This window comes from Solanum pennellii, chromosome 5 (assembly GCF_001406875.1).
Source record: "Solanum pennellii chromosome 5, SPENNV200".
Classification (NCBI taxonomy): Eukaryota; Viridiplantae; Streptophyta; class Magnoliopsida; order Solanales; family Solanaceae; genus Solanum; species Solanum pennellii.
In genome coordinates this window covers 28,878,282-28,893,359 of record NC_028641.1, presented here as the reverse complement: position 1 = coordinate 28,893,359, position 15,078 = coordinate 28,878,282, and the positions used below count along the sequence as shown (strand labels likewise).

Here is a 15,078-nt window from a genome sequence, read left to right as displayed (position 1 = left end):
TATAATAATATAAAGTCATTTTGGACTACTTAAGAGAATAAGTGAGTGGGATGCAACTTACTTAGGTTTGCAATATCCATTACTTTTTCCATTTGGTGAAGATGGATATAGAGAAGATATTCCTTTAAATGAAATTGATAAATCATCTGATGGAAGAAAATATGTTAGCGCTCTTGACTACTTTTCATACAAAATTCAAGAAAGGAAGAATGAAGTCCTAATAATTGTTTTGGGTAAAAGATTATTTCAAGAATTTTTGGTAGATGGATATACAATAATAGAATATTCTAGATTGCTATTTTATAGGTTGCATCAACCACACTTAAGAGCAGAATTCTATAAAGGATATCTTCTTCTTTCACTAGAGGTACACGTTATATGTTGCAAAACTATCAAGACGCAATGACAATATGCAAATGGGCTGGATATCCTGATCTATTTATTACATTTACTCGCAATCCTAAGTGGCCTGAGATCAGTAGATTTGTGAAAAGTAGGGGATTGACTCCAGAAGATCGCCCAGACAATATAACGAGAGTCTTTAAAGTCAAATTAGATCACTTGATTAAGGATGTGCGAGACAACAAAGTTTTTGGACAAGTAAAAGCAGGTATATTACTGCCTTATTATTATACCACAATTGTTTATTTTAAATTTGAATTATTAATAAATAATAATATCATATTTATTATTTGATATGGTGATTTATGCTATTGAATTTCAAAAGCGTGGATTGGCTCATGCACATATATTGCTATTTCTACATAATAAATCTTCGAATATTAGTGATATTGATGATATTATTTCGGCTGAATTACCAAATAAATTAATTGATCCGGATTGTTATGTAGCTGTTACAAACTTCATGACACATGAGTTCAGTTAGAAAACCATCTCCTGCAAAATGGAAAATGATGAAAACACTTTCCAAAAATGTTTATTCCTTCTACCTCAATTGATGAAGAGATGATGACAGATCTACAAAGAGATCAAGTATTGATTTGGATAATAGATATGTTGTACCACACAATAGATTTTTGTTGTTGAAATATGGGGCGCGTATTAATGTTGAATGGTGCAATCAATCAAGGTCTATTAAATACTTATTTAAGTATGTTAATAAAGATCATGACTGTGTGACAACTGCCTTTTGTGATAGTGAGAATTCTTCAGATTCAAGGGAATTGACGAAATAAATATGTATTGTGATTGTTGGTATATTTCACCATGTGAAGCAGCTTGAAAAATTCTTAAATTTTCAATCCACCATACCGAAAGGTTATCTTTTCATTTACCAGGCAATAAGAATATCATATTTTCAGATGATGATCCGATTGATGTTGTCATCAATAAACCAACCATAAAAATCCAAGTTTTTAAGTTGGTTTGAAGCAAACAAGGAATTTCCTGAAGCAAGAGATTTGACCTATGCAGAATTTCCTTTAAATTTTGTTTCAAAACAACAATCTAAGAAATGGGATAAAAGAAAACTTTTGCATTTTCGATTCGAAAGATTTTTTTTGTTCCCCCGAGATCTGGTGAGCAATATTATCTTAGATTGTTATTAAATATTGTTAGAGGTCCCACTTCATATGAGGATATCAGAAGAATAAATGATGTTGATCATGATACTTGTAGAGATGCATGTTATGCTTTAGGATTATTAAATGACGACAAAGAGTATATTGATGTTATAGTAGAAGCAAGTCATTGGGGAATGCCATCATATCTAAGACAATTATTTTCTATGCTACTTATATCAAATTCAATATCACGTCCGGAGGTTGTTTGGCAATCAACATGGAATTTATTATCTGAAGATATTCTTCATGAACAAAGAAGAGTATTCGATTAGCGAGGTACCCAATAATGTTTTAAATTTACAGTAATCTTATTAAAATTCATTAATTCTATATTATATTTTTAGACTAATTATTTTATTTATTACATTTATGTTTAAATATTAATTTATAATATATGTAAATTTTTTTTAGAAGTCTATCTATCATATGATGATTTGTTAAATTGTTGCTTGCAAAAGATAGAAATTTTTTAAAAAAGTTGTGGAAGAAGTTTTTCAGATTTTCCTAAAATGCCATTACCTGTTTACAGTGAGGATGATGTTGATGGCACCAATATACTAAATTGTGATGAAATGCATTACAATAAACGTGTTTTAACTAATAAACATCAACAATTGCTATTAAATTTAACGGATGAGCAGAAGTTAATTTATAAAAAAAATTAGTGCAGCAATTAATGAAAAAAATGGTGGATTTTTCATTTTATACGGATTTGGAGGAACAGGAAAAACTTATATTTGGAAGACTCTATCAGCTGCCATTAGGTCTAAAGGAGATGTTGTCTTGACAATTGCATCTAGCGGGATTGCATCTTTTATTACCAGGTGGTCGAACAACAGATTCAAGATTTGTTATCCCGCTAAATATAACTGAAGATTCAACATGCAATTTAAAACAAGGTACTCCTTTAGCACATTTTCTAATCAAGACTAAGTTGATTATCTGGGATGAAGCTCCAATGATGCATCGACATTGTTTTGAAGCTCTTTTAAGACTTTAAGAGATATTATGGGCTACAAAGATGTATCTAAGTCACAATTACCATTTGGTGGTAAAATAATTGTTATTGGAGGTCACTTCAGACAAAATTCTTTCTGTTATCCCAAAAGGGAGTCGACAAGATATTGTTAATGCAACTCTCAACTCTTCATATTTATGGTCCCATTGTGAATTATTAACACTTAAAAAGAATATGAGGTTGCAAAATAGTGACACTGTTTCTGATCTAAAAGAATTGAAAGAGTTTTCTAATTGGATATTGACAGTTGGGGATGGTAGTACTGGTAACTCATTTGATGGAATTGACAAAGTTTTAATACCAAAGAATCTTCTAATAAGTGAGTGTATTGATCCAATAGCAACTATTGTGGAAAGTACTTATCCAGATTTTAGTACTACTTGTAATGATGTTGGATACCCACAACAAAGAGCAAATCTTGCTCTGACTCTTGATATTGTGGAATCAATCAATCAATATAGGATATCCTTGAATCATAATCCTGAGAAATCATATTTGAGTTCTGATAAAATATGCAAGCCTGATCATACTTATTCAGCTTTGGAACATGTTGACACACCAGATTTTTTGAGCACTATTAAATGTTCAGGAGTTTCAAATCTTTCAATCACTTTAAAAGTTGGAGTTCCAGTGATGTTAGTAAGAAATTTTGATCAGACAGCAGGATTATGTAACGGAACTAGGTTGATTGTTACCAAACTTGGAAATCAAATAATTGTAGCAAAGGTTTTATCTGGACATATGGTTGGATAGAAGGTATTTATTCCAAGAATGACTTTAACACCTTCGGATGCTAGAATTCCATTTAAGTTTCAAAGAAGATAGTTTCCTATAACTATATCATTTGCCATGACAATCAACAAGAGTCAAGGGCAGTATTTATCTCATGTTGGATTATTTTTTAAGAAACCAATATTTACTCATGGACAACTTTATGTAGTTGTTTCTAGATTTACAAGTAGAAAGGATTAAAAATACTGAGTTACAATGAAGACGGACAATTAACAAATGAGGCTATAATGTAGTAAATAAATTAAAGAAGTGTTTCAAAATCTATTGTGATATACAGATTCTTTGGGATGTTGGATGTTTTTATGTAGTTTGTGATTGTTGATGATTATTATAAAACAATTAAGATGAAGTTGTTTTTGTATTTATGGAATCATTTAGAGGTATCTTATCTTGACTAACTTAATTTTTTTTTATAATATTATGTTTTGCGTTTTATTCATAATCATAGCATTATGTGATCTAAAATGTTATTCTATTACTAAAATTAATATAGAAATTTATTAATTTTAATTTTTTTAATCATGTTAATTGATTGATTTACCCTTTTTTTTGCATTGTTTTTTCAAGCATATGACGTCAAGAAAAGTAAGAAAGTGTTTTATGAAATCAGAAGAAATAAGAGTTCTTCTAAAATGCACAAATACTGATAATGAATGTTCAAGTACAATTTTAATCTTTAATATTTGCATTATAAATTATTAGATATAATTTAAATCTTAAATAATTCCATTATATTTCTCTAATATATCCTTTAATCTTCTCTAATATTTACGTGTTCTTTTATCATTACTTTGTTTATCAAATATTTATAATGATAATAATTTTTAATACCTTAAATAATTTAATATTGTTACCTCTTTATTGCTGGTGGCAGATAAAACATCTTATATTGAGTTCTTGAATTTAAAGAATTATTAGCAATAGTTTGAAAAAAATGGAGGGGGATAATACACTTATGCATATGTTGAACACTTCACACTTTTGTAATTGAATGTGTTTTGAAGATAGTATCAGACTCTTTCATTATTTTAGTTAGAATCGTGTGTTTAGATTTTTTTAAACTAAACTATATATAGACATAGTATCAGACTCTTTCATTATTTTAATTAGAACCGTGTGTTTAGATTTTTTTAAACTAAACTATATATGGTTCTAGATACATTTAAAATTTAAATTTAATATTGCTATCATGCATCAACTATTTTAAGGAGTTCATATATGCTTTAATAAATTCCAAATACGCAGCACATTAAAAATAGATTTCAATAAGTTGCAACAAGTAAACACACAATTATATACGTTATAATAATTTTAGTAAATTAAATTGTAATCTATCAAACATAGGAATTAGATCAGTAAGTTATTCATCAGAAGCATGAATCATAATATAGGTATAAGCACATTGAAAGTATTGATAATTCAATATAAACTAAATTAAAATATAGAGACTGCGGTAAAAAGAAACCAATTGAAAGTAATGTAAAATAGAATAATTAAACATTTGTAGATTTAAGACATATTTTCGAATTTTAAATCATAAATAATCAGTTCCCAGCATCCGCAATACTCAATAATTCATCACAATCTACTCTAACAACATGATTAAGCATAAAAATAAAAACTAATAGAGAGTTCTAACCTGACATTGCAAATACTATATGAATAGAAACTATCACATACTAAACTCTCAATATAACAAAATCTGCAGCAACATAAGCTTATTAGAAATATGTAATAGCATTGATATACTAATTAATTTAACTTTAAAATATCTTAGTTCAACATTCGAAATAGAGTAACAACTAGTCAAAATATAGCTGGAGAAGACATCAACATATAAATTTTTCAAAATTAGCTCCACGACTAGAAGCTATGCGTGCTAATACTCTTCAATCTAAGATCTTATTAACCAAGTTCAATTAAAAAAAAATGAAGAAAAAAATAAATTCACCATTTTACAAAACATACATTGTTGACGGAACGACTCTAGACCTAATACAATTCCGATCAAAAAAAAAATTTCAAGTATGATACCTGCTTGAGGAAACTCTTTCTTAGTCTTTGTTCTAGATTGAATATTCATATATCAAAATGAAATTTTAATTAACCATATAAATGGTGATGAGATTAGAACTATATAATTCGTTCTTCGAAGAGTCTTACAAGGAAACATCTTTGATCCGACTTTTGTGCCAACAATGTACTTATTTTCTTTCGAAAAATTAGCAAACTAGTCAAAATTAATAATTTAATTAATAAGAACCTCATTATTTTAAAAATATTAGTAAAAATGTCAAAAATGTTATTATTTTAAAAAAGTTTATGTATCCTAATTAAATTTCTATTTTATCTCCTATTATCTACACATTTTCCAACTAATTTTACATATATAAAAAAAGAAACCATTTTACTTACCTTTCCCATGTATATCTGATAGATTACGTTACCCAACTATCCCATTGTTCACGCTTCTCCAAATCTCTCTCTTCCAAATTTATCTCAATGTAAAAAAAAAATAGGAAAAACTACATAAAATGGCAAACTATATTTTATATTAAAATAATATAGCTATACTTCCATAAATTTTTATTTTATGACTATATTTAATTAATAAATAGCAAATAAGTATTAATTAGCAAATTTTCACGCCTCCCGTTTCTCTCTCTTTAATATACTCCTATATTAATTAGTATTACTCACGTAATTAATTATGTTCCTATTTTAACGTTTTTTATTCTTTCTATAATAATTATGGTTGTATTCCTTCCATAATTTTTCATGCACGCCTCCATTTATGTAGTTACAGCACATAATTAGTACTACAGAGAATCTATTTTCAGCTTTTTACTTTATCTCATAAATCCTACCAAAAATATGATTTATAGTCTTTTTCCAAGAAACCATAGCTATAGTACTACAGCACGCCTAGCTTCAATTAATGAAGCTATTTTCACATCAATTCCAAGGAAAAAATTTTCAGCCTCACGCCTAGCTTCAATTAAATAGGCTATTTTCATGTTAAATCTAAAAAACCTTTTTTCAGCTTACTACTTATCTCTTAAAATCTTATTTCTAGGGTAGTCATTTTCTAAGAAACCAATTTTACAGCTTCAAAATTATATCCAAAATCCTCCCAAAATCAAAGTTACCATAAAATTCTTAATCAATTAGATCTCTATCAAGCTTCCACGAAATTAGGTTTTATTTTTTCAAATCAAATACGCAACATTGCTTGATTTTCGGAAATATTTATGTTGTTTAATATTTATTTGTTTTTTATTTTTTAGGATCTGGGTTGTTATGTCTAAACGAAATACCACAAGGATAATCACAAGAGGTACAAAATATACATTACATAACATGGTTGAAATACCATCTTTTGACCTTGGTATAACTCAGATTAAAACACAAATTTCAGGATATACTGCTGCTATGGAATTACATAAGAAGTCGAAAGATGAAATAGTAAGGACTCCTTCAAAAAGAAAAGCAGGGTCAACGGTGAAAGCGATTCAAAAAAATTGTTACAAGAGGAGGAAACTAAAAAATGTAGTTTCCGACATGATCGGAGAACATGCAGTTAATGAAGAACAAGACGAAGTCAGTGAAGAATTAAAGGTATGTACATTTTTTATTTTTTTTATTTTTTTGAATAATTTTTGCATATGTACATGCAGTGTACTTTAATTTGTAAAATTTACTTAAATGAATATAGTTTTTGATTATGATATAGTATTTATGTTGTTCAATGGTGGTAACTGTAGTGTAGATATATACATGCATTTAATTTTGTAAAAAGTACATAAGTGGATACATCTTGTATGAGATATTTTTTGAGTGAATGTAGGCAGTGATGTAATGTATACAGGTTGATGTAATGTATGCAGGTTGCATGTTATAGTGATGTATATTGTGTTATAATGTAATGAAAGTCGAACAACAAAGGTTACGTTGAGTATATAACAAGAAAGTTTATTTAAAGATACATGTTTTATAATTACAGGGTATCAGATTCCATGTATTGGCTCGCCCAATTAAACCACCACGCATGCAGGTTTATGTGAACCATAATATAGTCACAGATTTGAAGGCGAAGCTTACAGCGACCCAATTCAATCATTTTAAAGATACATGTTTTGGAGCATATACAAAAATGCACGTGTGTGGAGCGCAACCACAAATGTTTAGGTGTTTCATGGTATGTGAATTAGAAGACAGTTCCACTGATGAATTGTTGTTTCATATAAATCATACCACGCTCCGTTTTGGTATCAAAGAATTTGCTATCATTACTGGTTTGAAGTGTTTTGGTAATAAAGATGATTTTTTATTTGATACAAGGAAGCCAAATAGATTAATCAATCAGTATTTTGAGGGTAAAAGTATTGTTACAAAAGTGGATTTGATCAGTAAGTATAAAAAAAAGGTTTGGGGTGGCAATGATGATGATGCTGTTAAATTCGCTATTCTGTATTTTATTTGTACGTTCATATATTCCGGCGAGAAGAAGAGCTCATCAATTCCAAGGATACATTTTGATCTAGTTGAGAGCGGCCGGTACCATGAATACCCCTGGGGGAAAGATGTTTTCTACAAATTGCTCAAAAGCGTAACAAAAAAAATGGATGAGAAGAAAAAGTATTACAGAATTGATGGTATGCCTCTAGCCATGCAAATTTGGATATATGAATGTTGTTCTGCGGTTGATTCGAATATTGCTGTAAAGAAGAGCAATCGTATACCCAGAATCGTCAATTGGATGACCAGAAACAGCAGAATACATTATGAATTCCTCATGGAAGGAATGTTCAGTGATAACGGCAATCCGGTAATTTAACATATTTTAATTAGTCAATTAGTATAGATTTTGTTGTATTTCAATATAATTTTTAATTATAATTATTTTGTGTGCAGTTAAAATTCAAAAACATCGAACCTTCACTTAAGGAGATTGCATTTTATCAGCTTGAATCAAAAAGTAATGCAAACACAGAGAATACCTTTCAAATTGTTAGTGACAAAGATGACGACGAAGATGATGATTTCACTTCAAAGCCTCCAAGTCATAAGCCACACAATAAAGAAAAAGGTAAACAGAAGGCATATGTTTTAAGATCCACATTGATCAAAAAGTCCAATTTGCATGCAGGTTCGAGGTTGAAAGATAAACGCCCCACAGTATTGAATGGTTGTCGTAAGGCAAAGAGTACAACTTTAAATTCTGATTCAAATCCATTGGAGGATAATGTATCAGTACAGGAGATGCATAACTGTCCGGATGATTCTGCTAACCGTACACCACCAAGGAGTTCGAAAGAACCTCAAGATACCAAGGCAGATGAAATTGGTTTGCTGAGACAAGATCTTGCATCCTTCAAGAATTATGTATGCAATATGTTCTTTTTTTTAGTTCACATTGTATTCCAATATAAACTTACATTCTATTTAATAATCAGGTTAATAATGAGTTCAAGGAGTTGCAATTGTTTATAATGGGGAATTTTAGACAAGTTATGGATGCACTTACAGAAGCAGTCGTGAATCTGGAGCACCATGTCAGGTTAATTATGACAATATTAAATTAATAGAATACATTTACATATACAAGTTACTTACTTATAAAATCTCCTTTTCTAATGGATAAAATACACAGGAAGATGCAACTGAATCTCGAGGTCATGTACCTAATTGGTCGAACAACAATCCGATGAAAGATGGCAACCAGATATCAAATGTTATGGATAAGCCTCACTGTGATGCAAACGAGGTACTATTTGAATAACTTGTTTTTTGATTAGTTAGTAGTTGAAGGTGAAAAATGTTAAAAGAATACAAATAATAGTTTTTATTGTAATATTGTTAGGTTCGGACACCTCGTTTCGTTCTTCAAGAACATGTCAAAATTAATGTCAAGGAGTATTTGCAGCCTGTCCAGATACACATACAAGACCCTTTGACGGTACATGAACAGCTTAACGACATTAATGTATTTCAGAACCATGACATCCAACAACCTCAGTCACAAATTGAGTTGATAGATGCTTTGTTACCTGATATTGATGCAATCAATCCCAAAAAGAATGATGTGGTTCATTCAGAGGTTGTGGTCCATCCAGAGGGTGTCGTTTATGATACTACATCCGTGCCAGTTAAAAGGATCAGACATCCTGATCGATTGACAGGAGACGGTAATGTAATTCAGAACGACGGAATCCAACAACCTCAGTCACAATTTGAGTTGCTTGATGCTCTGTTACCTGATATTGACACAATATATCCCAAAAAGAATGTTGTCGTTCATTCCGAGGTTGTGGTCCGTTCAGAGGGTGGCGTTTACGATAATACACCCGTGCCAGTTCAAAGTATCATACATTCTGATCAATTGATTTGCTCTCCTTACTCCACAAATATTGGATCATCATCTGGTAAATAACAATGTTTAACATACTTAGTGTCTTACCTGCCCCCTACTAGTTTTTTTTTTTTTACATATACGATTCTATAACAATCGTAGTGCCTAAAACATATATGTGATGTTTGGCAATTTGATATAGTTCATTGTGTACCATAATTAGTAGTACATAATGTAGTCAGTAGGTACCAGAATGGAGTAACATGAATGATTAGTTTTGGATGTAGGTTTATCTGTTGGTGGTGGTTGCATAATTGTTTATCGAACATGACAAGTAACAGTAATAGCTAGATTCAATGTGAATAGTATGCAACTCAGAGATGATCTTTTGCGAAAATATGTTTGTTATAATTTGTGTGTCTGTATAATAAATATTTCAGGTAGCTCTTATGACGTGGTTAAAACTTATGAAAAGAAACATCCTTTTGTTTCTGACTTCATTCAAGGGCCATATAATTATGATCTTTTCGACGATTACTGTTTGTGGCTTTCTGAAGGGCTTCTTGCTAGCCATATGAATAAGTAAGTATACATAATATATATATGTATATATGATGATTATGTAAACATAATATACTTAAATATTAATTAATTCTTATTTGTTATCAAAAGGATGCATGGTGAAGATCGGTATAAGAATAAAAAAGCAAAACTGGCGGTTGATATGGATTTGGGCATTCATCGAATATCAAACAAGAATTGGTTCTACTCTCTGTCTTATGATAAACAACTGCTGAGTGATGAGGTAAACATATGAATTTAAACATAAAAAGTAGTATAAGTATTGTTCATATTTTTATGATGTGCTAATTTTGTACATTTGTTTTTTAATTGTTTACAGCATATTGATGTGATCATGTATTACTTGCGTAAAAAAGTAAATACAACATCAATAGTCGATACAGATACACTACTGTTGATTGTATATTCAAGTCAAAAATTTCTGAAATTTATGCTGCATATGCTCAAGTTGGAAGTAACTTTTGTGTTGCAAATGTTGAAAGCGCCATACGTGATTACATAAAAGGATATAGGTTGATGGCTGCCATTCCATGGAATACAATCGACAATGTGTTCATACCAGTGAACGTGGAGCATAAAAATCACTGGGTGTTGGCTGTTTTGTCATTAATTGACAAACACATTTATGTATATGACTCATACAGAGCAGCAGGTCATAACTATCATGTTAGAGAAGAAATTCAAAAGCTTGCTCAGCTTCTGCCAATGTATGTTTCAATGGAGATTGGAAATGATTCGGATGATGCAGAAGATAACCACATCGCATACGACGTGACGTATGTGGAGGATATACCTCAACAAGGATCAGATTTTTTGTAAGTATAAAACAAATCTCTTCGTTCAATTTTCCTAAAAAGTATCAGATTTTAAAAAGTAATGTATATTTTCAGGGATTGCGGGATATACTTGCTAGCATTTGCCGAGTACCTAAGTGAGGGTGAAGGTATTCCAGTTAAGTATCTTGATTCTAAGTTACACCGTATCAGATACGGTGCACTCTTGTGGGAATATGCAATGAAAAAGATGAAAGACGGGGCTGTTAGCGATAATGAGGCACCACCAAGAAGAATGAGGACACCCGCAAGGATTGATAATAGTCAACTTGTTGTGATTGATTAGTATTTCGTACTAGTTCTATTTTTTTTGAACTTATGGTAAAAACTAATATTTTGGTTTTTTGTCAAACATTATCAACTTTTCTTTATATTCATATATGATCACATTAGTTGTTTTAAATTTATTTCTGTGTTATTTCATAACTAATGAGATGTTCATGACTTGCCATGATTTGGCTTTGGCATCGGTGAATTAGTCAATGGATTATCAGCAAAAAAATTAAGTGACCCCATTTTTACATGTATAAACATGGCATCTATGCACATAACGAGGCGATCCCACAAACAGTTTTTAACAGTCTACATATTGAGAATCAATGTCAAAATACATATACACTTATACCAAAGAAATTGATTCCAAAATTTGTATCAAAGTAATACTTACATATACATAAATAGCTATACTTACATAATTGATATCTTATTTAATAAATATTTCAAAATATTCAAAAGGCAAATAACTCATCATTCCTTTATTCAAAATAACAAAAATTAACTACAAGAAATTTAATAGTGTCATGTAACAATTTCTATGCATTTCGTGTTGCAGTTCGACATGAACGCCTATTATGACCTTGTTGTCCACATGTACTACAAGAATTGGTACCCTTCCTTTTGCTCAGCTCGCTAAATGACTTTTCACGTTGCTTTTTTGGCCTTCCTGGAGGTCGCTTGAATTTTGGTGGCAACACAACTTCGGTAGCAATGTGTTCAGGTATGTTCCATTCACCTTTGTCAGGTAGAGGATATATAGGGACTTCATATGTTTTCAATATTGTTCCTCGCTTATAAAATTCTGAACAATATTCTTCCGGAAGCATGCGATTTTTATTCAACACACTCCACGCATGTGAGCACGGTATACCGTCAACTTGAAACATGTTGCAACTGCAAGTCTTTTTTTCCAAGCATACAATATAACTCTTCCCTTCATCACTTACGGAATAAACGTAATCAGTTGACGGGGCAACCTATAATCAATACAGAAATTCAATTATACACTTTAGTATTAAAGCAAATATCTTTGATTACTAAAATAAATGAATACACAATCCATTGAACAAGAATTTTTTTTTCAATATACATACCATCATACGCCCCGATTTTGATTCATTAAGCAAAAGCATCTCTTGAAACTTCTTCCCAAGTAGTGTGAATGTGCATGATGCATTTTTCCGATTTGTGCAATTCCATCTAGCAAACATCAATCGCACTTGTTCAAGAAAGTCAAATATTGGTAATTCTCTTGCTGCTACTAACGTCGAATTGATGCACTCTGCAATATTCGATGTCATAACCCAACCACGAGGAACTGGTGCATACAACCTTGCCCACTTCTCATATCCAACCATCTCCAAGTAATTCTTAACCCTTACATCAAACTGCTCAACCCTTTTCATTAGCTTATCAAAATCACTTTGAGTATATGCCTTTGCCATAGTGTAGAATACTTCACTCAATTGATCATTTGCTTTTCGAAAATTCTTACATACATTAGCCCACAAGTGCCATATGCAGGCGTAATGTTGGACATTGTTGTATACAATAGATACAGCCTTAATTATGCTATTATGTCGGTCAGATACTACACACATATTCTCTCTTTCTCCATAGGCTTCTTTGAATTGTTCAAAGAACCATGTCCAAGAAGCATCATTTTCCGAATCTATAACTCCGTATGCCAAAGGTAATATATTCCCTATTATATTATACAAAAATAGATGAATAACAAGAAAAATAAAAATAAATTAAATTGTATGTATGTATCCAAATACCTGCTCCATCCATAGTGCTGGCTGATACGAATGCACCAGTGTATGCTTATTTGAGGTGGCTGGCGTCTACAACAACAATTGGCCTGCAATGATCAAATCCTTTTATAAAAGCATCCAGCGCTATAAAAACATACAAAAATTCGTCATTAGGTGTTTTCTGCATTCGTATATGTGAACCAGGATACGTCTTATCCAACGTATACAAGTATCCTGGTAGCTTCCCGTAAGACGCAGCTGGTTGCCCCATGATAGATTCTAATGCCTTCTCCTTTGATCGCCATGCCAACATGTAATTAATATCAATACCCAAATCCAACTTAATGTCATCTTTAATATCATTTGGACTGTACTTCCTCTTATGATTCCTCAATTTAGGTGCTATTATTCCTCCAATCAACGAACTTGTTGCTCGACAATCTGAATGCACCCCATCCTTCAAAGGACATGTATGTTCAGAGTTAAAAACTCTAATTCTGAACATTTTTGACTTGTTAATACTTGACGCTTTCATTAACCACGTGCATTCTTTAGATTGGCATACAAGAGTATAACTGCGAATACCATTTATAGTTTGATTTTAGTTTTGAGTTGCATCTTCAAACATATATAAATAAACGTAATATGAATAAATTTAAACATAATTTACCTAATAGAGTTTGACCTCTCCACCAAGAATTTAAACCTTTTTTCGATTGAATATTTTTCCATCACATCTTTCAATGTCGACTTATCCATGTATATCTGATCCACCATTATCTCCTTTTGCGATCTGTTAGTGATTATTAAATCATTTTCAACATCAAATGCATCTACTGTTTGATCGCCAAATGCTGGTACAATTGCTAATGGATCATCCTCACTATTTAATTCTTTATTGTATTCAAGTTGCAACACATCACTTTCAATAGAAGTTTCTCCAGAACCAGAATATACAATATCAATATCGTAAATACTAACACACAGGGGATATACTCCAATTTGAGTATTCATTTTTTTCAACTGAACATATAGGCGCACACCCATGTCGTTACGTATTTCCATAGGCGTGTCGTCACCTTCGATAGTGTATTTAATCTTCATACACTTCTTTGTAAGATCAACGTTCAATTGTACGGAAATCACATCAACTAAATCAGAATATGAAGCATATTCCTTCAAAACAATCCCGTTAATGTTGTATTCCACATAACAATTCTCATCGCTCCATTTTCCGGAATGGCGAATTAAAACACAGATTGTTGCCATTTTTTCGTAATTTTTTTCCAGTAGTACAGTGTATAAGAACATATTCTGCATATCTTCATTTTTTTATATGTTGACAAGAATCCTATTAAGGAAAGGTAAGTTACAAGTTGAAAGTGCCAAATTAGTGGGCTACAAAATAGGATTTTCAGTTACATTTAAATTCCAATGTGTTTTTGTATTTTTTTTAAAAAAACAATTAGCCAATTTTTTAAACAAACTGTAGCTATTTTTTTTAAATATGATAAATATAGTCATCTCAATCTAATAACCCTCAAACTATAGCTATATATGTAAGTATTACTATTCCATACCTTTTCATATTCTCTTGAAACCTTCAAATCTCTATTATCTTCTACCAATATTCCTCTAATTTTCTACCGTTTTATTTGTTGTTTTTTAATTTTCAAATACTGGATTCACACAAATTTCACTAATTAAAGTATTTCATCGTTATCTTTTATTTTTTTAGATTTATTTTCTGATTTTATTGTTCTCTAAATCATTCATATTTGGTGAAAGTTGGATAATTCTGAATTAGACCTCTAAAACACTCTTCGATGGATGATTCTAAGAGAGTTACTAGAGATATTCACCTCAATCATCAGATTTTTAGTGA

The 15,078-nt window shown here is 30.9% G+C and overlaps 4 protein-coding genes and 1 pseudogene across 4 annotated transcripts; 3 read left to right on the top strand and 2 right to left on the bottom strand.

Moving 5' to 3' along the window:
- The first annotated feature begins 2,775 nt into the window (after positions 1-2,775).
- Positions 2,776-3,354, top strand: LOC107019418. The gene has a single exon (XM_015219926.1). It carries the CDS (start codon positions 2,776-2,778, stop codon positions 3,352-3,354), a length of 579 nt encoding a protein of 192 aa, XP_015075412.1.
- Positions 3,355-6,421: 3,067 nt separating this feature from the next.
- On the top strand, positions 6,422-10,300 carry LOC107019417 (annotated as a pseudogene).
- Positions 10,301-10,827: 527 nt separating this feature from the next.
- On the top strand, positions 10,828-11,557 carry LOC107019416. The gene is made up of 2 exons (XM_015219924.2): positions 10,828-11,142; positions 11,218-11,557. Exons 1-2 carry the CDS (start codon positions 10,844-10,846, stop codon positions 11,444-11,446), a joined length of 528 nt encoding a protein of 175 aa, XP_015075410.1. The 5' UTR covers positions 10,828-10,843; the 3' UTR covers positions 11,447-11,557.
- Positions 11,558-11,972: 415 nt separating this feature from the next.
- LOC107019415 lies at positions 11,973-13,230 on the bottom strand. Its single transcript, XM_015219923.1, has 3 exons — positions 13,218-13,230; positions 12,531-13,141; positions 11,973-12,413 (listed from the first exon to the last, which is right to left on the bottom strand). Exons 1-3 carry the CDS (start codon positions 13,228-13,230, stop codon positions 11,973-11,975), a joined length of 1,065 nt encoding a protein of 354 aa, XP_015075409.1.
- Positions 13,231-13,263: 33 nt separating this feature from the next.
- Positions 13,264-14,462, bottom strand: LOC107019413. The gene is made up of 2 exons (XM_015219922.1): positions 13,864-14,462; positions 13,264-13,768 (listed from the first exon to the last, which is right to left on the bottom strand). The coding sequence occupies exons 1-2, from the start codon at positions 14,460-14,462 to the stop codon at positions 13,264-13,266; spliced, it is 1,104 nt and encodes a 367-aa protein (XP_015075408.1).
- Positions 14,463-15,078: the final 616 nt, after the last annotated feature.

Bases quoted from the DNA above. Each gene is read 5' to 3' on its own strand.
- LOC107019415 (XM_015219923.1), bottom strand. The intron at 12,414-12,530 runs GTATGTATATTG...TATTGATTATAG, and splicing joins CAAAATCGGGGCGTATGATG to GTTGCCCCGTCAACTGATTA.
- LOC107019413 (XM_015219922.1), bottom strand. From the start codon at position 14,462: ATGGCAACAATCTGTGTTTTAATTCGCCATTCCGGAAAATGGAGCGAT. The intron at 13,769-13,863 runs GTAAATTATGTT...TGGTATTCGCAG, and splicing joins GAGAGGTCAAACTCTATTAG to TTATACTCTTGTATGCCAAT.
- LOC107019418 (XM_015219926.1), top strand. From the start codon at position 2,776: ATGAGGTTGCAAAATAGTGACACTGTTTCTGATCTAAAAGAATTGAAA.
- LOC107019416 (XM_015219924.2), top strand. From the start codon at position 10,844: ATGGCTGCCATTCCATGGAATACAATCGACAATGTGTTCATACCAGTG. The intron at 11,143-11,217 runs GTAAGTATAAAA...GTATATTTTCAG, and splicing joins CAACAAGGATCAGATTTTTT to GGATTGCGGGATATACTTGC.